The sequence below is a fragment of the Eutrigla gurnardus genome (genome assembly GCF_963514095.1).
Source record: "Eutrigla gurnardus genome assembly, chromosome: 9".
Lineage (NCBI taxonomy): Eukaryota > Metazoa > Chordata > Actinopteri > Perciformes > Triglidae > Eutrigla > Eutrigla gurnardus.
The window spans coordinates 22,803,368-22,827,322 of NC_139923.1; the positions used below are offsets into that span (position 1 = coordinate 22,803,368).

At 40.5% G+C, this 23,955-nt stretch overlaps 1 protein-coding gene across 1 annotated transcript; it reads left to right on the plus strand.

Moving 5' to 3' along the window:
* The first annotated feature begins 128 nt into the window (after positions 1-128).
* On the plus strand, positions 129-21,946 carry pdhx (pyruvate dehydrogenase complex component X). The gene is made up of 11 exons (XM_084018164.1): positions 129-299; positions 2,275-2,358; positions 5,225-5,325; positions 10,614-10,822; positions 11,855-11,953; positions 14,816-14,981; positions 15,367-15,514; positions 17,090-17,148; positions 18,596-18,754; positions 20,368-20,432; positions 21,303-21,946. Exons 1-11 carry the CDS (start codon positions 158-160, stop codon positions 21,556-21,558), a joined length of 1,488 nt encoding a protein of 495 aa, XP_083874290.1. The 5' UTR covers positions 129-157; the 3' UTR covers positions 21,559-21,946.
* The last annotated feature ends 2,009 nt before the right edge of the window (positions 21,947-23,955 follow it).

The following is a 23,955-nucleotide window of genomic DNA, read 5'->3' on the forward strand; positions in this document are numbered from 1 at the left end:
TAAATCAATGATATATTGTATGTGCAAATTCAATAGGTAAAAACACGTCACACGTGATCTAAAGTTTTTATATTTGATATTTCTCACAAGATTAATTATAACTTCTTTTACCGTCAGGCATTTCTGTGGACACCTCCGAACGACGGAGGACGACAACATGGCGGCCTCCTTGCGTCTGGGTCGTCAAGGGATTTTATTTGGCCTGAGACTATCTAACGTTACATTTAATAAATGTTTATGTGCCAAGAACCCATGGCAGGAGCATACGAGACGCTTCCATCGGTCTCCGTGGATCCTTGGTGAGTGTTGACAGCGTAATATAAGGGTAGCTCGTTTTTTCCTGTGCTGGTAGCCGTTGACATTTGCTATCGTCGCTTTCTACCTGTATTCATGGTGTAATTCGTTGTTTTGTTTTCGTTTTTCATAACACGATATCTAATAAGAGTGTTGTTGATTGGGCAGACCGGCATGTCTCATTGCTAACTTGAGTAATGAGGGTTTTATTTGACCTCAGTTTACGGGAAAGCGGGCTCCATAAATGATGCGGAAATCTTGTGAATCCAAAACTGTCAAATTTTTGTTTGTCAGTGCCCATAAAACATAATGTTACAATCGTTGAATAAACTCAGTCGTGAATTCTCGAAAGGTTTTGAAGCGTGTTTGCTGTTAGAAGAGAGAGACGTGACCTTACGTTGTTTCCGTGGGTGTTTTCAGGTACCGGTATGTTTCCTCTCTGTAATGCTCTGTTTAACGCAGGTTGTATGAGAAGCTTCTGGAATATCTCGCAGGCACATTTTGATTTCTCTCTGACAGAAAGCCTTGTTAGTCCAGGCTGCAACAAGTTTACCAATGAGTCCTTTTATGTCATCCGTCAGTCTGGTGTGTGAGGGTTATTATGAATAAATATTTTTTATGAGGCCAGTTTCTATATTGCAAAGTTTAATACAGTTTATTTAGATGCATACATGTCGGTAGGAAATAACTTGTGTTGCTCCATTCTGTTAAAGTGTCCCAGTAATGACAGTGAGCCAACATGTACCAACACCATGAAGCCAACGCAGCCAAATAGAAGTCAGCTGTCATTGATTTTATTATTTACATATGTGCTTTTCCTACTGGAACATTTCAACATGGCTTCCATAAAAAAAATAAAAACAATTTTGTTTGTTGTCTGGTGACCTACTTTTTAAAAATAAATGTCATATCATCGCAACCCAATTAATGATAGACCTTATCTATAAATCATGAGAAGAGTGACTTGAATGAATGCATCACCATATAGGCTATTATCATGAACAGCAAATTAATGTCAAAAGGGCAAAATGTTTGATATATCACAACTTAATGTTGTGTTATAGAAAACATACACGTGTCATGCATGTGGACAGACAACAGATCAATATGTTAAACAGGAAATGGCATTCTTGATTTTCAGATATAGAAAGAAAATGTAAATAATGAAGTTCACAAAATATTTTTACAACTGTAATACACTATTATCCTTAAACCCACATATATGTTTTATGACCCGAAATATCCAGCAGATGGCAGCAGGACACAACATGACCAAAGAGCACAACAGAGTTAAACATTTTATGTAAATATGGTTTATAGACATGATAAATGATAACATGTAAATCCAACAAGGCCATCAAAATGCCTGGGAAAAAAAAGATATCTTTGACATACACCACTTAAATGCCAAGTTCTATTTGTGATCTTATTTTTCATTTATTTTCCCGCATATCATACCTTTAACGGAAATTACACTGGTGCAATGTCCTATGCCTTACTGTTCTATAGCACTGCTGGCTACTCGTAGTAAAGCAGTGATTTCTCTGGCAGCCTGGAGATCCAGTGTCCACCACAGTGCTGTGAGCCGGTTGAACCCTGGCCTTCTGAGTGAATGCAGCTGGTGACAGTGGGAGGCTTCGGTGGTTGCTCAAAGGCCTGCAAGAGTACGAGTGCCTCTGCAGCCTCCGGTGCAGTGTCAGCGAGGATCATGATAACATAAGTGCAGTGTTCTTCTGTCATAGTGGAACTGTCACTTCCTTTTGTCCCATGTTGCAACCCCCGAGGCCTCAGCCAAACACTGCTTCTTCTAGGCGTGTTACTTGATTTATTTTGACATTCACATAGCCTAGTTGATGCTCAGAGACCTGGTTGTAAGTTGTAAGATGGTTCTGAATATGATTTTTATGGAGATATTTCTGCTGTAGTTTGAAGTGTGATGACCCCTTGTGTAAATTGTATTATTCTCTTTGTGTCCTGTAGGTGTCAGCCCAGTCAAAGTGGAAATGCCTGCACTCTCCCCCACCATGGAGGAGGGAAGCATCGTTAAATGGCTGAAAAAGGAAGGTAAAAGAAACACGAGAAACACAAGACTTAATTTCCCAGCTGTCATTACCTCTTCTTTGCTTGACTTCTTCTAACCTGCTAAATCAACTGTTTTAGCAAGTTAGTCCAAATGTATGTCATTTCCACAGTGACACCCTCTGCATCTGCTCATCAGATCATAAAGCTCAGCATTTCTTTTTTTTCCCCACAATGATGGACCTACTGTAGCAATAATCACTCACTGATTGACATTACATTGTCCTGGAAGGCAAAGGACTGAGCTCTGGGAGCACCTGAGGGACTTTGGGTGGCTAATTGGCTCAAGGTAACACAGCAGTCACTATTCATCACTGCTTAGCAACTCGGCCAGGCGCCTCAGCCACACTCTCATTTATCAGGAGGCAGCATACTGAATTCTGATTGGCCGCTCTGCTGTGTTGCCATGTGCATCTGTGACTTGGGGTGAGATACGTGTGCGTAGAGAAAGAGGGACATTCTCAGTGACAAGTACATCCTGGATGCTACTTTCCTACCCCTAAATTCATCATAGGGATTTAAGTGTGTTTAGAAGAGCACTAGTTTTACATGAGGGTAATGTGATTAATTGTTCTAAAATCAAAACTTGTTCAAAGAGGTGTTTTATGGTGTAGACCACATCTTTTAAAGCCCTCTGAATTACAATTTAAAGGATAACTTCAGTGTTTTTCAACCTGGACCCTATTTTTCAATGATTTTGTGTCTAAGTAACTAGTTGGAGTATGTTTTTTTTTAATTATTATTATTGCTCCAGTGTTGAGCCACTAAACGGGCTGCAAGGTAATTTTATCAAACAATTCCACACCGTCAATATATGTCGACTAAAAGTGCTTGTTTTTGCCACTGACAGGCTCAGATTGTAAGTGATTGTTTGTTAGTTAAGTGTCTAAAAACATTATGGAAATGTCTCTCTGGCCTGTTTGTTATTGTCTGTCTTCCTTGAAAACAAATCTCATTCTGATATCTCACGTGACATTCACCACATTGTTGAAATCGTCTTAATATTCATCCATGAATTTTAGATAACACTAGGCTACGCTTTTTGTACTCATACTGTCCAAAACAGTAAACTCTAAAACTCTGGCCACTGGTGTAGTCTGACAAGTCGCATGACATAATAACAAGCAGGCAAATTTTATTTCTTTGTAAGGTCCTTTCCATAATGTAATATTATATTATAAAATATAGTGAAAATCTGAGCGTGTTTTGGGCTGAAAACATACTTTCTTTGAGGATGTAAATTACAGTGCAGAATTGTGATGATGATTACATTGCAGCCCATTTAATGGCTGGACCAATTTTAAAAATCGTCATCTGTTGTCCCCACTATTCACGTCGACAGAAATACATGAGAAAGAATGGTCTCGGTTGAAAAATACAGAACATATAACATAAAATAATACCATCTTACTGAAATGGTAAAATATGCTCTTTTTCATTTAAAATTTTCTTCAAAACAAAGCAATTTGAGCATTTTATTTAAGTAGATTTATATATGCAGGTTATGTATGTTAATAAAGCCCTGGCTTACACATCGTTGTAGTCTAAATATCTCTTTTGTTCTGGTAGAGGTGAAAAGGCTTTAGGGTCGCCTGTTTAATCTTTAATGTTGCACATCACACCTAACCCCTGCGGTCATTCGTTGTTAAAGTCTCATACAAATCCAATTTTGACTCCACTACCGCTTGCTCTCATGGGCTTCCAACGTCAATACTCCCTCTGCTCTTTCAACCTTCCCCTCACCCATCCCCATCCAACCCTTACCTTGAGTAGTTCCTCCTGTTTCCTTTCCACACAGCCTTGAAACTCAATTAATTCAAGGTTTCATAAGATACCATTTTTCCTTTGTCATAGTTCTGTCCTTCATTGTCCTTTTCTTTGCTTGCATGCCCATGATGCACCCTCTTATAGTTTTTCTTCTTCCAGTAGATAAACATGTGACCACATGTCAGATCTGGATAACCCTTAACCTTCATGTCATAAACCTTACCTCTTCCTCCTCCTTAACACATATGTCACAAAGACAGTTCAATCATTCCATGCCTACTCTTGATTCTATGACATAGATTGACTGCAAGTGCCAATGGCAAGACATTTCTGGGGGCTACATTATAACCGAAACATTTTTCGCCATCAACATTAAATTATTGATTTCTAACAAGCGCTTCTTGTACCACTGAGCTGTAGCACTTGCATCAGTGGGGTTATATTCAACTCTCCCTTTGTCCAAGGACACAATAATGTCGATTTGTCTGTCTATTAGCCCATTGGAAGTCCCATCTGAGTTGTTGCACAAAACAGGTGTAGCACAAAATGGATATATGAGCATAGAAGAATTGAACCAGTGACTCCTAATTGCCGTCCTCTTTCATTGCTAAGCAGATGCTAATTTATTCAAACTCTCCTGTGGGGTGGACCAGTGGGAATCTACTGGGATTCTAAGGCTAGGCAAAGATCTCCCCTTCTCTCAGACACGCTGTGTTTCCGTATCTCATATTCTTTCCCATGAAACATTGATTAGGCCCTTCATTTGATATGTAGGCCAAGGCCGGAGCAGATATTTTTTTTCCCATAACCTCTTTGTCTCATCAATGGAATTCTTTCATTTTATGTCAACTAATTTGTTCATGTTTGTACAAAGCAAAGAGCATTTTGCTAATGCTTAACATGCTGCTAATGATCATGATTCATGTATTACCAATCTTTGCTAAAATGAGTCAATTGCACTTTAACTGAGGTTAGAAAATCCCATCAGAATGAAGAGATTGTTTTAGGAATTAGGTGCTTATGATGCCATGTAAATGTTTTTATTCTAAAGGAATTCCCTGGATGTGTTCATTTACTCTTGTAGGTGAGGCGGTGGCAGCCGGTGATGCCCTTTGTGAGATTGAGACTGACAAGGCTGTTGTTACCTTGGAATCTAACGATGATGGCATCATGGCAAAGATATTGGTGAGTGAGCAAAAACACACAGAAATTCACATGTACATACATATGAAAATGTGTTGAGGAAGTATTTAAATGTCTGTTAGAACCAGGATTTTAAAATGTCTATTTTTTTTCCACAAGAGTTCTTGAGTTTTCTGTTATTATCGTCGATCTATGTGAAGTCAGTAATGTGTAGAAGTTATGGCTATGTGTTGGAAATACGTTAAACATAGAATAGAATCCTGCTATTACTTATTTGTGAATGTTTCAGGGTTTCCCTCATTGCCTATGCTAATTGGCTGTTTGTTAAATCTGGGCTCTCTATACATACAGTGACGGCAAAGCTTTGAAAAGGTGTCTTCTGTTACAAATATCGCCCTCCCCCCATTGTGCTTTTTGTTGGTGGGATTGTTAAAAGACTGCCAAAGACCGTTTTCTTTCATCAGTATTCCAGTACATCTTTGTCCCCCCTGAACAGAATGATTAAGATGTTTTAAACTGATCTGAGATCGTGAAGTGGGGGGGGGGACTTCCTCGTGGTTTAAGCAATATTTCTGTTCACTTTTTAGCTTCCCTATTTGAAAAACTGACGGATGACAGTTGCTGTTTGTTCCCGTGATTGCACAAGAGCACAAACCTCCATGTCACAGAGAGTGCCTTATCCAATAACATAACATGTTCACTAGCCATGCCAATTATTGGACACCTTCACATTATGGTGACACCCGAGTGGAGCACAGCTTAATTAGCTGATGTCTGTTTGTGTAGCCTCAACATAAAAACAAATACACAGCCAGCAAATGCACATCATAAATGAGCTGATGGATTCCTCGTGAAACAAAACACAATCTTTTCTAACATGCACAGGCACAGAAATAGAAATGGCTAAATTAGTCAATTAATTACAGGAAGGATGAGTGTCAACGATAAACTATAGGATTGTCTCGCTTTCTTTCCTTTCCCCTTGCCTTTTCTCTTCACTTGCTTCCGTTCGTTCACATTCCCTTACTCCATCCTTGTCTTTGCCACTGTGGGGATGAGGTAGTTTCCATAGCAACCACCCAAGAATTGGGGGTAGGGGCTTTAGAGCTGAAGCTGGCAGAGAAAGATGATCTGCATTAGATAAGCCCCCTGCTCTTTCTCGCTCGCTCCCTCCATATGATAGAGACTATGTATAGTTAATAAGAAAAACAACAGCCAGTGGCAGTCTTACAGAGGTTTGTGTACCTTTTACATGGCATGGGCAATGTTGCATCCACTTTGTTTAGGTCAGAGAATATCAGTTCTTAATAGCATAATTGAGACTCAGCAAGCACCCAGTCAGTTTCTAATTTAGAGGCTACCATAATTACCTGCCTGTGGCCAAATTACTTGAGGGGCTGCAGTCGGCGCCCAGTGCTCCACAGGGGTTATTTATGGGGGTCAAGTACTGCTATGGCCCTGTACCAATTTCCAACCATGGTGCTTGGAGGTGAGGGAACAGGGGATAGATTCTGCTCATATTGGGATGTGGATGTTGGGGGGGGGGGCACCAGCACCAGCACCATGAACACAGATTACTGTATCTCATCATACTCTTACTGCACTGCTCTACCCTGACCCAAGGGCTTCAATCTGAGAGTCAGCCGTGGGTACAATCAATCATAGCCTGTGAGAAAGGGCGTACACATGTTTGCGGACATGTACAATAGATGCTTGTAGCTTTTCAGATGTATATAAAGATGCATACTACTGAGCTTTACTGATCTAGAAATGTGTCAAAAGTTAGGTGAATGTGGATGATTTTCTGATTGATTTAATGAAAAACATGGCAGAAAGGACTGACAGACGTTTAAATAGAAGGATAAATTGATGAAGGTATCCAACATGTTCTGCAGTGCTAACCTTTCTGTTTTCCATTCATCACGCTCTTCCCCCTCCTCCCTTCACCTCCACACACTGTCATGCAAGGGTTCAATTTAAACACCAACAGCAGCAGCTATGTGTCCTCTAAATCACGTATTAGTATAAATCACTTTCTAACTGTGCAGCATTGTTAGAACAAAAATAAATGGGTGAAAAGTGCCTTTGTCCGATCTAATTTACTCAAAATGAGAGTAAATAGCCTGTAGGCTGCTGGCAAAAATTGAATTAGTTCACAGTCACATATTTTCCTTCAAGAAAGGCCAGCAGTATAGGGGGAAGTGAGACTGAGGTGGCACATTAAGAGAAACCAGAGCAATAGAAAATATGAAAAATAATATTACCTTCCACTGTATACTATTTGACCATGATTTGATGCTAACAAACCTGGACTAATCACATTTTACGGGCTCTACATTACAAATTACACAGCTACATCAGAGAACAATCGTAATTAAAATGAAAAGAAATGCTGATAATTCTCCAGGCCAAGCTTATTGTAACCGAGCTGTTATAAGTGGGTTAAACCTCATTAATGGTCTAGACTTTGTAATAATATTAGCCTAGCTGATGGCCTCTGGAGAGGTCCGTTATGAGCCCTGTTTGAGATCTGTTAGAGCCTCACAGTGTGAATGTTGCCATAGGGAAGGCTAAACACTTTCACATTCATGGACCCATTTTCACTAAGCATCAGAGAAAGGATGATTGTGAGGGTTAATTGTTTTGTGTGATTTGACAGTGAAATTTTTTAGCATAAAACCAGCTTTACCACATGGTGAAAAAGCTTGACAGATTCCAAAAGCTGAGGTGAGAGCATCATAATGCTTCCCACTGTTTTCAGTGTGTTCCATTTGATGGCAGTGTTGAGCCCCACACCACCACAGCACTAAGCATCTGTTAATGCAACTACCCAGCAGGCATACTGTTTATAGTGCATGTGATTGAACTGTGAGAATCCACCGAAGTGTGTGTGTGTGTGTGTGTGTGTGTGTGTGTGTGTGTGTGTGTGTGTGTGTGTGTGTGTGTGTGTGTGTGTGTGTGTGTGTGTGTGTGTGTGTGTGTGTGTGTGTGTGTGTGTGTGTGTGTGTGTGTGTGTGTGTGTGTGTGTGTGTGTGTGTGTGTGTGTGTGTGTGTGTGTGTGTACACTGTACGTTGGTACATTATTTTAGGCAATATTACTGCACTTCTTGGGAAGCTTTTTGTGATATTGCTCAACTCTACATCCTGTCAGTAAATTTAACTTTAATGCTGAATAGTCTTTAAACTGACATGCCTTACAAATTGCAGTTGAATTTTTTTCTGAGAGGTATGCATCTAATCAGACGCTCTAAGTTCATGATCTAGTATAGGATAAATATTTCCACTTAATAAATTCTCAACCTGGGAGGTGGAGCTAAGGATGGAGGTATAATGTATATTTTTTATCAAATTGTGTTGAAATTATGAATACACCTGATTTATGATACTTTCTCCCATGAGTATCCTCTACACTGGACATGTTCTGCGGTCTGACAGTCTGCCTTTTGCTGATTTGTGGCTGTTAAATGTCGACACATGCCGGGTGTGTGTGTACTTCATTGTGCAATGAAAAAATGCTTTTCAGTTACACAGAGATGATGATGGCTGTCACAGCAGCGTATCAGAGTTGCTTGTGACGGGATTCCACAGAAGTATTTCCTCTCTCTAGTTTCACATGTATCATTTGGGGGAAAAATACCACTGGGGACTGAAGAAAGGGAACTCTGTGGAAATACAGGAGTCAGATTTCCCTATGACTTACACTTGTATCCTTCAGTTGTCATAGCAGTTCCTTGTTTATCAAATATGAGACCTAAGAGTCATACTTTTTCCATTAATTCATATTTTTAAAAGGCCAATAGTCATATTGTGTTAGCCAATATATTGTACCATTTAGGTTAGTACAGTTTTAGGTTTATTTAGGATTTTAGAGTGGATTGGGATAAAAACACTCGCAATAAGTTAATCGTGGGGAATTTTCATTATTGGGACAATCGTTAATATCACCATGAGTGACGTGAAAAAGCCGTCTAGTTCGCTATCATTGTAGAGAAGTGAAAAATAGAGCCTCATTAAAAATACAGGAAGTATCATGTAATGTAAAAGTGACTCACACGATGTTGCCATTTGTTTATGTATTTATTATTTATTCATGCAGGGAGACCTTGTGATTTGTGATTCACTTATCTAAGTATGTTTTTCACTCATTTTAGTGCCATATTTAAGAGTTTTAAGCATATTTTGATGATTATCAGGATTGTGAATTGTGAATCGCAATTATTTTGGCCAGGATAATCGTGACATTCCTTTTTCACATCGTCCCATGCCTCGTACACTTTTTTGTTCATTACCGTCACTCAACTTAACAGTAAAGTCCAATGGGGCAAAATTAAAATCAATTAGGTAAATGTTAAATCTTAGTACCCCTATACAACAGTGCTTTGAACAGCAGTAATACTTACTGGCTCAACCTTCAGGTTTACATTGAACTCAAGAAGAACAGAGTAAGCTTGGATGTGAAGCTCTTTCTACTAGTGAGCGCAGGTGTTCATATATGCTGCTGTTCTTTCCAGTTAGGTGGATATGATAATTGGAGTGCTGATTTTGATCTGGCAAGCCTGCTAGAGGGAAGGTTATGGAGTGGAATATGTTGATAACGATGGATTTACTAATGGAGCTTTCCATTTTATTGTGAAATTATACCTTCATTTTCTGTTCGGCAATTGTTAAAATTGCAGGTTATTACCTCTTGGCTGGGCAGCGGTGGTGTTGTATGTCATACACTTCTGCCATGTCTAGCCATTTCACCTTTCTCTCTTCTTCCTCCTATTCTTCTTCTCTCCTGATATTGAGCTACACATTCAAGTGGCAGCCAACTAAGTGGAAACTTTTTTGAAAAGAGATGACGTGCAACAGCCCAAACCAATGTGTTGTACCTGGCCTTTCAGTTATAGTGATCAATACTGACTGAGGTGCAACACGTTGCACAGCTCGGGGAGAGTAGCATAAGGCTTCCAGTGGATTACTCTGCACAAAGGTAGTGAATCAATAGTTGACAGAATGAAAACGCATCCATTGTACACCCAGAACCTAATCCAGCACATATGGGTTTGTCAGGATAACGGGAGAAAATGGACCGATGGGAAATAATGCAAATTAGAAGGCAGTGTGAGTTTTGAGGATGCCTGCAAAAATGTGTATCTGTTCAATGACCACTATTTATCACTGATTTAACTTCAGAATCTATTCTATTCCTTCTATTGAATCTATTTTTTGTGTTCTTTGCTTCAAAATCATACAACACCTGAGACCCCCTTTATTCTAGTAAACTCTACTTATGAGGTGACGGCACCGGTGTTGCTAATGTAGTACTTCTCTCACCCTCTTTACAGATGGAGGAGGGAAGTCGCAATGTGCGCCTGGGCACTCTTATTGCCCTCATGGTGGAGGAAGGGCAGGACTGGAAGCAGGTTGAGATGCCCCTTCCAGATGCTGCAGCTCCATCTGCAGCTCCACCTGCCGCAGAAACAGCCGCTGCCCCAGTTGTGCCCCCTGCTTCTCCGTCTGCAGCTACTCCACCAACACCAGCCGTGTCAGCACTGTGAGTGTCGCTTTCCTTCGTTTAGTTATCTTCTTCTTCTATGGCCTAATGTGATACATTTAAACTTACGCTTGAGCCATCTTTCCGTGATTTGGATTTGTCTGCTGCGTCATTTTACCCTTAAATAAGCTTGATTTTGTCAAGCTTTTTGTTAAAAACATCTGATATGTAAATTAGCTAATGTTGTTGACTATATATGTGTTAGCATCAGGTCATGCTATTTGGAATAAGTGACAAAAGCTGAAGGCAACACTCAGTTCTGTGGTATCTTTTGTGTTGGTTGTTGTGTAGATATTATCATATTATCGGGTTTACCGCCATGATGCCACAAGCTGTGTGTCACAGTGGTGTATGATGGAACTACAGATTCATGAAAATACTTAGATAAGGAGGATAACGGTACATGAGGGATGAACTAAAGCTCATCCCCTCTTGTTTGTTACACCGCCTTGCTGATTTCAGGTCTCACAGTATTTACCACCATCTAACGCGCTGAATAAGAGTGTTCACGTTCCAAAATGTGGGAGATCCTACCTACTCCTGTTTACACAATAAATATTCTTGTGGAAAGCAAACAAGCTTCCACGGAACAAAGAGGCCTTATTTGTTATGCAAACACTTTAAGCTGAGCTCGTCCACATTGTCAGATTTGCACCTTGGCTGCATCAGCTTGACGGGTGAAAGATGGAAGGCGGATGTGTTGTGCAGCTAACATGGTACAAGAATGGGCTCCATTAAGGCAGTCATGTCAACCGCATGGTATCTGAGCTAAGCCAGGTCCTTTTTAAGATCTTTTATGAACACACAGTCAATTATATTATATAGCTAGACTGAAATGCTTTAATAAACTTCTGCTGAATAAGGACTTGGTTTATTACCTACTCTTCTCTCTTTAAACTTAAGAACTAAGAGCAGAATTTGACACTGTGCTATAATCAAAACCTTCTGGATTAATTTGCAGCCTATAAAGCAACAGTACAACTTTTAAATCTTTATTGTAAAATGGTGTCGTGCTCTCTCTTTCTCGTCCAGGTTACGTCTGAGTCCAGCAGCAAGACATATCCTGGACACCCATGGCATAGACCCAATGTTGGCCACACCCACTGGACCAAGAGGACTTATCACCAAGGAGTGAGTATGGGTGAATGGGTTTGCTGTATTTGTTTACACGGGAAGTGATGTGTGAGCAGTAGGTGCTCTTTAAGCGTAGTAATAGGCCTGAGGGCCCAGATTGGAAGGGTCCCCTTGTGGCCACCGTAACACTCCAGTATCCCTGAGGAAAAGAGATGTCAGTCAAGCAAGGCAGGTTATAGCCACAGTGTAGGCAGTGTGAATGACAATGAACATGTGTGAGAGACTAGATAAGTGAAAAAATGTGACTGAAGATTCCAGGTATTTAATCCTGTTATGAATTTACACTAGAAAGCTGCGAATGCACACGCAGCCATAATGGTTATGTGCTGTCAGTAGGGACCTGATTGAATACTCTCGTTACCCACCCAACACCCTGCTGGGGAATCTCATTAAGCAACTTCGGTCGCTATAGCAACTCAGTTTCCATGGCCCACTGGTGACGCAGACCATATGTTTTGTGGGATGTGGGTCTTGGACTGTAAAAGAGATATGAAGCTTCATAAACCACACAGTAAAAAAAATGACAAATATGAAGCCATTTTGTTTGAATGCACACCTTGTAAATATAGGAGAAGAAAGACTACATTGGGCAATAGCCAATGTGTTTATGATATTTAGATATTAAATGATTAATTTGATGTACCGGAATAGCTGAACCTATGGGCTATTGCTTGTATGTTGTGAGAATGAACGCTTCTCTTCTTGTTGGAAACCAAATCTCCTTGGTGTGAATAGTTTTATACAGGCTTAACTCCTTCAAGAGAGGGCAGAATAGACCTGGTTTCTCTTCCTTTGTGCTTTGATATACATCAGATAAGACTGAAAGGTACCCCTCCCATTCCACCCGCTGCTCTAGTCGGGCTCTTCTGTAGTGGGCATGAATAACAAGAGGTCACGCAACTAAGGGATGAGATCATATCATGTTACACAAGGTTTAAATACAGATTGTGTACAAAGAAACACATTTTCATTGCTTTGCTTCTTTTTCTCACCTTTTTTTCATCGTTGTCATAAATAGCAATGTTGGCGAAAACAGTAATGGCTAAATGTGTTGTTGCTAAATGTTTGCATTGTTTCAAAAGCATATCTCTGTTTTACAACACTTGGATTGCAGAACCGTTCGTTTTCTTTTGCGATGCAAATGTGTTGTAAGTTTGCTTGCTGTGTACGTGTCTCAGCATCTGCAGCGCAGTCGTCTTTGACACTGGATTCAATTTAAACCATAGTGGGTTGTTTACATTTCCCGAATTTCTATATAAGATTTTTTTACATGTTGTGTATATATTTTTTAAAGTGAATGAAAAAGGATCAGCTCCCATGGCCCCACCACCATTTCTGGCATCTAAGCCTGTCTTAGGTGGCAGTAGAAGACAAAGTTTATTTGTGTGTATGTGCGTGTGTGTGTGTGTGTGTACACGCTGCTGCCTCATTCCTTTTTAATATTCTACTCACCCTCTCCTAGTCTTTCAGAGGCTCCTTTGCCTTGGCTGTCAGAATGGTCGGTGTGAAAAGCACATGCCAACCAGCTGCACAAACGGTATCTATGGTGTCATCGGCAAGCGTCCACTACAGGCTGCTGTTGACTTGTCTTCCTTAAATGTATTTCTGATATGCCTAATACATTCTCACTGAAGAATGTGGTAGCATATATATGGCATATCCCTTTTTTGCACTTAATGTCCAATCCTGCTTGTTCTGTCCTCTTTTTACAAGCATTCACAGTATAAATCACACAGAAACTGTTATGTTCTGCTTTCTTTTTCTTTTTCTTTTTTATGTGGTGGGGTTGTAATCATTATAACAGTCAATGTAGTCTCACGTTAGCCAGGGGATTTCCAAGTTGCCTCAGTCCCTCCACAAACAAATGCTCCTATCAGTGAGAGAGACATGGAGAAAATAGCTGTGGGGCCCAGACTGTTCCCGGTCTGCATGTCGAGGTCAGAGGCAGCTGATCCAGACAAAAGACTGGATGCATGTGGGTAGATGAATCCCAGTGCAGTGAACTGGAACCAGAGAGCTTCAAGCTTGCACACCTGATACCTGCCCCTCTCACCTCTTTTACAACTAACACCAAAATTAGTGGGTGAGGGGGAAATACGATAGAAAAGTTAGGTGAAATAATCTGTAAATGGGGAATTCACCCTCATCTGAGATGTAGTGTGTCTTTTAACTATGCAGCATAACACTGGGAGTCGGTACTAAAATGAATTGATCTTTGCTATGGGTCTTTTATTGTAGTGCCTGAGGAAGGTTGTTGAAAAAAGTGAGAATGTTCATGGCTCAACATGCCAGTGGCAATGCAAGCCAAGGTTTTGAGAAACCCTGTCCCTTGCAGCACCTGACACCTGATACTGCCGAGCCTCACCCTGATGTGGTTTGTTTGTGACTAGCTAATTATTCTCATGACACCCATCCGCTGGAGGATAACCGAAAGTTACCCCTCTCTACAGGTCTGACACACAAACCAGATAAAACACTTGGCAAATGGGGACATATGGGTGAATAATGTATTATTGTAGTCATAAGCTATGCCAGTGTTTGTTTATTTTCTTTCAGAAAACTGTTATTTCATTTATAATGGTGGTCAAAGCAGAGTAAAATAAATTGGCACTTTTCATACAGAAAGAAATTGTTTTGATAATGTTTTTCACTGTAGAATTTAGGACGCCATGAATAAATTGCAGAAATGAAGAAAACAGGATGGAATCAAATGATTGCCAGAGACTTAAATAGCATATCTATTCTGTTAAACAGGGGTACATTGGGTGGGAAACAATAAACATATATATACATTTACATTTAGGGCATTTATACATATATATGTATAATATATGTATATATTTTTTTCTACTTTAACAGAGATGCATTGAATCTCTTGAAGACATCTCCTGTCCCCAAAACAACCCCAGCCATGGCTGCACCAGTTGCCCCGAGTCCTGTCCCAACCCCTGCAGCTGCCCCTCCGCCCCCAGGCAGCCGACCCAACATACCTCCTCTCTCTATACCAGGGAAACCAGGAGCACCGGTGAGCTCTCTTTCTCCCTGTCAGCATCAAACAAACAGATTTTATCCTAATTTCTGAATTCCATTCTTCTTTTCATTCTTTTGCACCACATTCAGTTTTAGTCTGTAGGGGTGTTTGCTGTAAAATATGACCTATTGATGTCACAGATGGGTCTATCAATAACCAAATGCACACATTTTTTTTAAACTCATTTAGAAGCCCCTAACAAATCATTAACTCATTGTTAAAAAGAGTGTCAGTAGCATCTTTACATTGTTAACCATGCATTCTTGTTGAGTGATTGATGGCTGTGATATGTCTGACTATCACTCTTGTCCCCTATTGTCTCTCCCCAAAATGCCCTTTTCTCCTCGTTCAATTGTTTACCTCCACCTGCCCTCCTTAGGGCACTTTCACAGAGCTCCCAGCCTCAAACATTCGCCGTGTTATTGCTCAAAGACTGACGCAATCGAAGACCACCATCCCTCACGCATACGCTTCGGTTGACTGCGACATGGCCGCCGTCATGCACCTCCGCAAAGACTTGGCCAAAGGTAAAAAAAAAAAAAAAAACACACCACTGTTATTGACATGTTAGTGTCATGCATTTCAGTGAATTTTCTGACTAACATATGGAGGGAAACATTTCCATGACGATGTGGATTTCACGGTTTTCACATGACTACTCACTTGACAAAGTGAGACAGTCTATTACATTGAGAGAAGCTCTGGTACACGTGGTCATGTATCTCTGGTTCAAGCCAATATCTCTCTTCCCCACCCCGTGTCTAAGAATAACCCGGCACAGTGTGGGTTTGTTTGAGGTCACATGTTGTATGGGTTACGAAAACGGTATAAACAGGGCATAAATGGCTGAATCGGACTCATCCAGAGGGCTGAATAGTATTTTATCGGATCGAAGTCTTTGTTCATAGGAACCTTTCAATTTAAGACCAATAAGACACCCACAGTTAGTCATGCACATAGTAAAGCACATTGATCAGATCTATAATTTCTCACATTTGTGAGATATCACATCACGAAGCAAATTACAGCAGCAACATGTTCAGTAACAACTTTTTGGTAGAAATGGAAGCTCGGTTGTTCCTGTGTGCAAACAGGAGTTAAGTAATCCAGTGTTATCATTTCATCAAGGGGTTCCAATTAATTATTTAGCCTGTATTCAAGTTAAAGAAAAGGATTAAAATACAATATTAAAATACTCTTGAAAAGCGTCAACGGTCTGTAGAAAAAGATATGTGTGCGTGGATGGATTGAGAGCTTGAGTAGCTTGAGAATAAATTAATGTATTAGTCTTTTGACAAGCTGCTCTTTTACTTTCTCAGCCTCACAGGCTTCCCTCGCAACCGTCATTGAGCTAACCACAGATTCTTGTGCAACAGCCACCAGGATGTTTGTGTTTAATGTGCAGGGAAGTTTTCACCACAACCAGAGAAAGGCAACGTTGTCGCTCAGTATTTTGCAGCCAAGAAAATATTTATCATTACTGGCTGCTTTTCCATGGATTCTTATGCTTACTTTGGAACATATTTTTGTTGATAAAGCATGAGTACCTCATCAGTTTCCTATTTTTAAACTTTACTTCAACACTCTGTCATGTAATTGGCTTTATTTAGCTTAACTTTGCCTAGCTGTCAAACAAACGGTAAATCTCTCGTGGTCCCGTCTCTGTGATGGAGGAAACAGGCAGGCCATTCCAGACCTATTAGCGAGGTTGTGTGTGTACTGAGGGATTCTCTCCCCGGTTGTTTTTGCGGCCTCTCATTGTTCAGGAGCAGCGCGATTTCACGGTTAGCTCGTTAATCATCCCGGTCACAGCATTCATAACCGTCTGGTCCTCCACTAATGGACACTAGTACACGTTTGCAGCGATGCCAGGCCAAGTCTGCCTGGCCCGCTGGTGTCGCACATGGAAGAGGGGAGTGGAGCAAATGCTGGTAACTGAGCAGGTCAACACGATAAGGGAGAAAAAAGGAGATTTTTAATAATACATCTTCGTCTGGCTTTTTGCAAGAGGACAGTGTCACACAGGTGCTGCACAGAACACATGACTGTCCATTTGTCGCTTGAATCAGACTCACACGTCGTTTCTTCTTTTGTCTTTGCAGAACAGATCAAAGTGTCAGTTAATGATTTCATTATTAAAGCAGCTGCTGTTACACTGAAAGTAAGTATTGTTAACCTGTTATCTTTACTAATTCATCACCTGATGATCATTTTTATATTTATAGTGTATATGGTTACTTAACGCATATGCTTGCCTACAAGTATCTGATCTTTTATGTCTTTCGGTGCTTAACATGGCCTGCACGCACACAGTGATCTGTACTTCATGCTATAATTGATTTCTAAGGTTTTGGTCTCTAAATAATCTATTACTTGTGCAGTAAAGGCTTACTGTTGTCTTTGTTACCGGCTTATTCAGATGGTGAATCCACTGGTAGCCTCGCCATTATAAGACGAGACTAAAGGTTTACTCAGGGACTGTGTTCATTGTGTTCTCATTTCTATCAGTTGATGGAAATTCTGAGAAAACCTTCAGACCAACCATCTCCCTAAGATGAATGCTGTAAAGAAAGATACTGTTTGATTCGAGGAAAGTGCAGCGGAAATGGAGAAAAATAGAGGTGGCCCTCTAGTAATTTCATTATTTCAGTCAGGAATATCACAGCAGAGTCCACTAAGAACAGCCTATCTGTTCATTTTTATCACCTATCATGTGGTTTTGTATCTGCTTTTGTGAATTTGTGTTGGCCTGAGGCATTATTAATAATGTGCCAGATGCTGCTGGACGTTGTTCCGTGCACACTGTAGGAAGATATGTATGACACGTTGCTATATTAAGATGAGCTGAGAATCCTGGCTGTTTGGTGCATGTGTTTGAGTAAATTGGAGGAATGTGGAACACGGTTGTGTACATTTTCCAGGTAATGTTACTGTAAAATGCCAAAGCGTCACGTCGCTCTCATAGTCCGGACACTATGTCCCACGTGGTCAAAATACCAATTTGCAATGGCTTCTGCACTAAACTGAGACAGTTGTGTTACATCATAAAATTGCCCGAAAACATCTGTACTTTCACCTTATTGCATCAGGAAGCGATATCTAAGGCCAATGTTATACTTTTTAAATCACTGGTGTGCATGTGTTCCGTACGTTTTGAAAGCAAATGAAACTTTTCCGCATTCATACACCAATAACTCAATATATATTTAATTATTGATGCTCCACGAGGGCAGATTTATCAAGATCAAGATTATCCTGATATATCGTGGTATCTACAGTCTCTTTAAATATGCAGTAAAACGTTTTTTAGATTTGCCGGCCTGATAGCAAGTGTCTGCATCCATCACCAAATTGATTAATGATGTTCTCGTATTTACTGTGATATGTTTTCTTCCTTTACGGTCATCCTAATTGATTCACACGCATGCTACCAGTCGTATAGCAAAATTATGTGTTCAGGTACTTTGACACACTCTTTTTAGAAGCACACTGTATCCAAAGCAGGAAGGCCTTATCTATTTGTCCAGTTATTATATTTATTTATTTTAGTTTTTTTTTTCTGTTAATATCTGTTGAAACCTGGCCTGACCTCTGACTTTCTACCCTAGGAGATGCCAGAAGTGAACGTGACCTGGTCTGGCGATGGACCCCGTTCACTTGATTCGGTCCACATTTCAATCGCAGTAGCGACTGACAAAGGTCTCATTACACCCATCATCAAGGACGCTGCAAGCAAAGGAGTCCAAGAGATCTCAGCTAATGCTAAGGTAAAAAAAAAAAAAAATCAGTGAAGATATGACGTCTCATTCAACAGCTCCTGGCAAACATGTCATGACTGTTTCTACAAAACATTGCGGTCAAACTGGAAGACTGCTTCCCTACCTAATGGCACAATAATAGCAGTTGCCATGACATGAGCAGCAGTAGTATTAGTATATTTGTAGTAGTGACAGTAGCAATTTCAAGTTTGAGTGGATGAAAATGTTTGTGGTATTTTGTGGGGTACTGACAGTTGTTTAGAGATGGAATGAGTGTTATTAGGTTTTAATACATACTTCTACTCAGATCTTGGAATAGATGCGATTGCTTTAGCCTGTGAGGTGCAAACACCTTAGTGCACTAATGTCTGCACTATAAGTGTTGGCAAAGCTACATGTGACTATGGTGCTGCAGTGCTGATGGAAATGATGTTGCCTCATCATGTGGTTTTATAGGGTTTCATTAGAACTCAACACACGTTGCCCAATTTGCACTTGCATTTGTTCTTCCATCAACACTTCTTTAGTGCATTAGTTCTTCCACTTTTAGTTTCTTATATCTTTCCAGTGTTTTATGTCGTTTCTTTGATGGAAGTAAAACTACTGTATCTGGTTTAAAGGGTGCTTTGATTGTAAGGATCCTATATTATGCATTTGGATGAAGTTTGATAAATAGAGAAATGTCACATTGCCCGTGCACACATGCACAGACATTTCAATCCACTTAAGCCTTCAAAATGAGCTTCGCCACCCACCACTATTCAGTTTAGTTATGCTGCCGTCTTGAGTTAAATATACATTTGACAGTCTTTATTGGTCTCAAATTAAAATAAACATGTGGTTTCGAATGAAGCATTGAGATGTCGCTGCTGGCTATTGATGTGATGGAGTGGAAAACCAGCCTGTGTTTGCAATCTTAATCTCAAATTTGCCCACCATATCCCACTATGTCTCACGATCCTGTGAGTCATTCTCCTCTTTCTGTGTTGGTTGTGTCCCCGCATTAACCTTTCAGTTAATTTCCATTTGAATTAAGTTCACATCGAAAAGTAAAGACGGTGTTGGCCATCCAGCTGTCTCAACTGAGTGCTTGGGAAAGGAAGTTCAACGATGCTAGCCTCATTGAAAAGCTAGCACTGCTGTATGATGTATGATTTAAACAGATTTATAACTCATACGTGATCCGTGTTACAAGTGTTAATGTTGAGAGAATCACAGGAATGTTTCATAGTGAAAGTTTAGTCAGTGAATCACTGTTTATTTATAGCTGTACCTATGAAAAGTAATACAAGTATACAAGCCACGTAAACAATTTGTATGTAATTCACATAATCGTGAGCCAGGAGAAGTGACATAGTATAAAGAGTCCGTGAAGGGAGGAGGTCAGGGTAAAGAGGTGGGTCTAAACATGGCATGGCTCCAGGGACGGCGTTGTCGGATGGTTTGTTGCTTGGTCGGTCCACCTCTTTGGTCCATACCGAATCCCGACGGCTCAGATATTATATTCTGTGGGTCTCGGCCCAGTGGATAAGAAAACAAGAGGATCACTGTATGTATCCTGCATATCTTTTCTTCTCTGACACTAAGCTTGAGAGTTTGAGTGGTATGTTATGTTTCAACAGGCACTGGCCCAGAAAGCTCGAGATGGGAAACTTCTACCTGAGGAGTACCAGGGAGGCTCATTCAGGTAAACCTAAGACACACATCGTCTCTTGTGTAAAGAAGAGGCAAATAAAGCTTAATGTCATTTTCCAATTCCTTCCACTTCAGTCTTTAGTGTAACTCGGTCAGTGTCCGCAATTCAATAAACTTACTTTTGTGGGGAACAGAGGCCCTTTAATCTCTAACACCTAATTAAATCGCACAATTTCCCTTGTAGCTCAGCGGTAAGATAGCCATCATAAATTCCCACCATTATGACTTATTTCCGGTTGCACAGATAGTTGATATATAATGCATATTCTAAATCTCGTGCGGGCCTGAGCTGAATGTGGTCTTGGGGGACAAGTGTCATCAGTTACTGTGCCATCAATTGCAGAGAAGTGGAAGGGAGGCTTTTCAACTCATTAGAATTAATGGCTTCATTTAGACATAAATGGGGCTTCTGTGTCAGGCAGGAGCAATGAATTCCTGCGGAGACGCGGTCCTCTTTGTTCCCTGGAGGATCTATGTGTACAGTCTTCCGGTATACGTTGTTCCATCCCCCTGAGCTACAGTTCTCATTCAGGCAAACAGACCTCGGGTCAGTCTTGCTCACCAGACACAATAGATAGGGAGAGACTTGGAGCCTGGTTGTGTTGTACTGATCCTTGTTCTATTAGGTAAAATAATTTGTTCATTATATGTACATATTTAATTCACCCTCATTTTCTAATTCACTCACTGTAAGAGTTAATGGGTTTTTTTTTGCATCACTGAGCTGGTTTTATAGGCTTCATTATGCCTGCTTAGTTGATTTTTATGCATTTTCTCCCCTGCTGTGCTTGACTAACGATGCAATATGTTTACGGTCTTCTCCTGTCATCCCTTCCTCCCTCCTTTTCCCCATCCCTGACAGTATATCTAACCTGGGGATGTTCGGAATCAGTGGCTTCAGCGCCGTGATCAACCCCCCTCAGGCGTGCATCCTCGCCATCGGGACCTCCAGGTCCGAGCTGCGACTGTGCGAGGATGACCAGAGCCTGCGTACCCAGCAGCTGATGACCGTAACGCTGTCCAGCGACGGCCGATTAGTGGACGACGAATTAGCCTCACGTTTTCTAGATAAATTCCGCGGCAACCTAGAAAAACCGCAACGCATGGCTCTAGCCTGACAGACAAAGTGAGATGGCCGTATGACGCGATTGGAAGGACGAAGCAAGAACACCTGCGTGACAACGCCAGTCTCGTGCTTTCACGAGCACAGAGCGCTTAAAAAGTTGATTCCTGTGTTTGTGGCTTGCTTCTGATCAATAATCAGTAGCATTATGGAGTAATTAATCTGGGCTTCTGCTAGAGGACTTTAGTAGTGGTGCCAAAATATTATATATATATATATATATATATATATATATATATATTCCTGAGCTATACGTATAGTGTAAATAGAGTGGTTATTCCACTTTAAGTTCTATTTCTCAGTCCCAGTGTATTTTCTTTGTGTCACTATTAATACATGTGCATGTGGGACGGTTTAAAAAACAAAAAAGAAAGAAAGAAAAATATCTTCATCCCCCGGTTAAAGATAAACCCACACAAACAGTTTCCTGTCGTTACACAGTTCAAATATAATTCTAGAATTGAATTATGTGTTCATGTTAATACATTTTAACTTATTTAAAACTAATGTCTCCGTAAAACTAATCTGCCAAGTCCATGTGTATACAAAATAAAAAACAATCATTCAGCATTTGGTTTCCTCAAATGCCAATAAAACAAATTGTTCAACCTTGAATTGTCAGTGAGCCTCATTAAAACATGTTTTCTCACCAGCCTCATGCACACAGCTACCAGGGAAACCCTGCTGTGTGTGTGTGTGTTTAATATAAAGAGATTGCGCTATTGTTTCATAGAAGCCAATTAAGATAATTTGCAGGCCTTAGTATACAGGTCAGTCTCTGCTGGCAGATGTTTATCTTTGCTGTAAGCGTGAGCTGAACAGCTGTTTACATATTTATCAGCACCAGCCGTGCACAGCCGATATCCGTAAGCAGGGTTTGATGTTATTTCTTCTTTAGATGAAGGAAGAAGCTGCGGATATGGGGAGAGTTGTGACCTCAGACTTTCTCATGTCTCCAGTTTAAATGTTACACACCCACACAAGGCCGCAATGAGAATACAGGAGCAGATAGTCATGGCAAAGACCTTGCGCTTAAGAGACTTTTGATTTCCTGGCTCTATATTATGAGCTTCTGATTTACACGATGGGTTTTCCACACTTGTAAATCAGAATATAAACGACAGAAAGGTCAGTTTGTTTTTTTATGCTGAGAGCAATCAGAGAAAAGGGGTACAGGAACTGAATTAATATTTAATGTTATTGTGGCCAGGTTTTAGTGAAAATAAGCAATAAAGTAGCAATAAATAACTCCCTAATATTGCTTTTACAGCAACGTCGCATACCTTTTCAACGTCTGTAGTCCGAGGGCATTTTGTTTTGTTGTTTCTGTGAAATTAGATATATATTTTCACTATCTTGAGCCATAATCACCAAAAAACAATATGGAGAAGAGTCAGTGATGTCCTGTTTTTTGTTTCATTGCGGTTTTTGTCAGTCGTACAGATTTTTTTGTTGGTTTTTTTTGTGATATTTGCTCTTTGAATAATTCCAAATCTTTCAGTTTTCCAAGATGCATCATCCGACATGTTCTGTCAGCCGCAGCCAGACTAAACCCTTTCTTCCAGTCTCCTCCTCATTCAATAGAAATGTGTCTTACTCTGTGAGCCCGAGCCGTGCTCATAATCCCACCGCTGTATAGTACGAGTATTTTTTCTTGGTGCACAACTCCCCCCAGCTGCTGGGAAGAGATGCAGTAACTTCAGGGATCAACCTGAGACCTGGTGTAATGCAGAAATTGAAAAGGCTGCTGCAGGAAACGAAAACCAGTGCAAAAAAAATCATCTGCCATGAAAGCACAAAAGGCGTGCACGAGGCAATAAATAAAATGTCAGGAAGTGAAAACCAATGTGTGCATATGATAAGGTGTGTGGCTTTAACACCTCTTTGAGATGGCATAGCTGTTGTCCCGGCAACAAACTAACAGTGAAAACAGTGATACTTTGACCAGAGCTAGTGATAACCACGTGTTATTCTTCTGTAGATATGTTGATTAAACGGTAGTGGTCTTGTGCTCCCACACTGCCGAGCGTCATCAAACGTTTGTGCTGGGACAAAGCCTCTTTGTGTCATTGATATGCAGTATCCTTCAGGCCTAATATTTGTGATGAAATAGACTATTATTGCTGCTGATGCAATATTCTAATACAGTTTACATGGTTAAATAATGTTCCTTTATCAAACCTCGTGCTCTATCGCATTTTGCTATCGGCTCGACGACTGCTGGGAATGTTTAGCAGAGCGGTCGAACAATGCTCTTCCAAATATCAGCAGCAAAACAGATTCTGACATTTCCTCGGCTTTCCTGTCACAGTCTGACATTTGCTCCTCTGACTGCCACTTGCCAATCTCTCCCCCCAGCAGTCTTGTTATGTGTAACAGCTGGATAAGAGAG

Excerpts from the sequence above, each read along its gene's own strand:
- pdhx (XM_084018164.1), top strand. The coding sequence starts at position 158 with ATGGCGGCCTCCTTGCGTCTGGGTCGTCAAGGGATTTTATTTGGCCTG. Across the intron at positions 15,515-17,089 it reads CCGCAAAGACTTGGCCAAAG|AACAGATCAAAGTGTCAGTT; the intron begins GTAAAAAAAAAA and ends TTGTCTTTGCAG. Across the intron at positions 20,433-21,302 it reads TACCAGGGAGGCTCATTCAG|TATATCTAACCTGGGGATGT; the intron begins GTAAACCTAAGA and ends CATCCCTGACAG.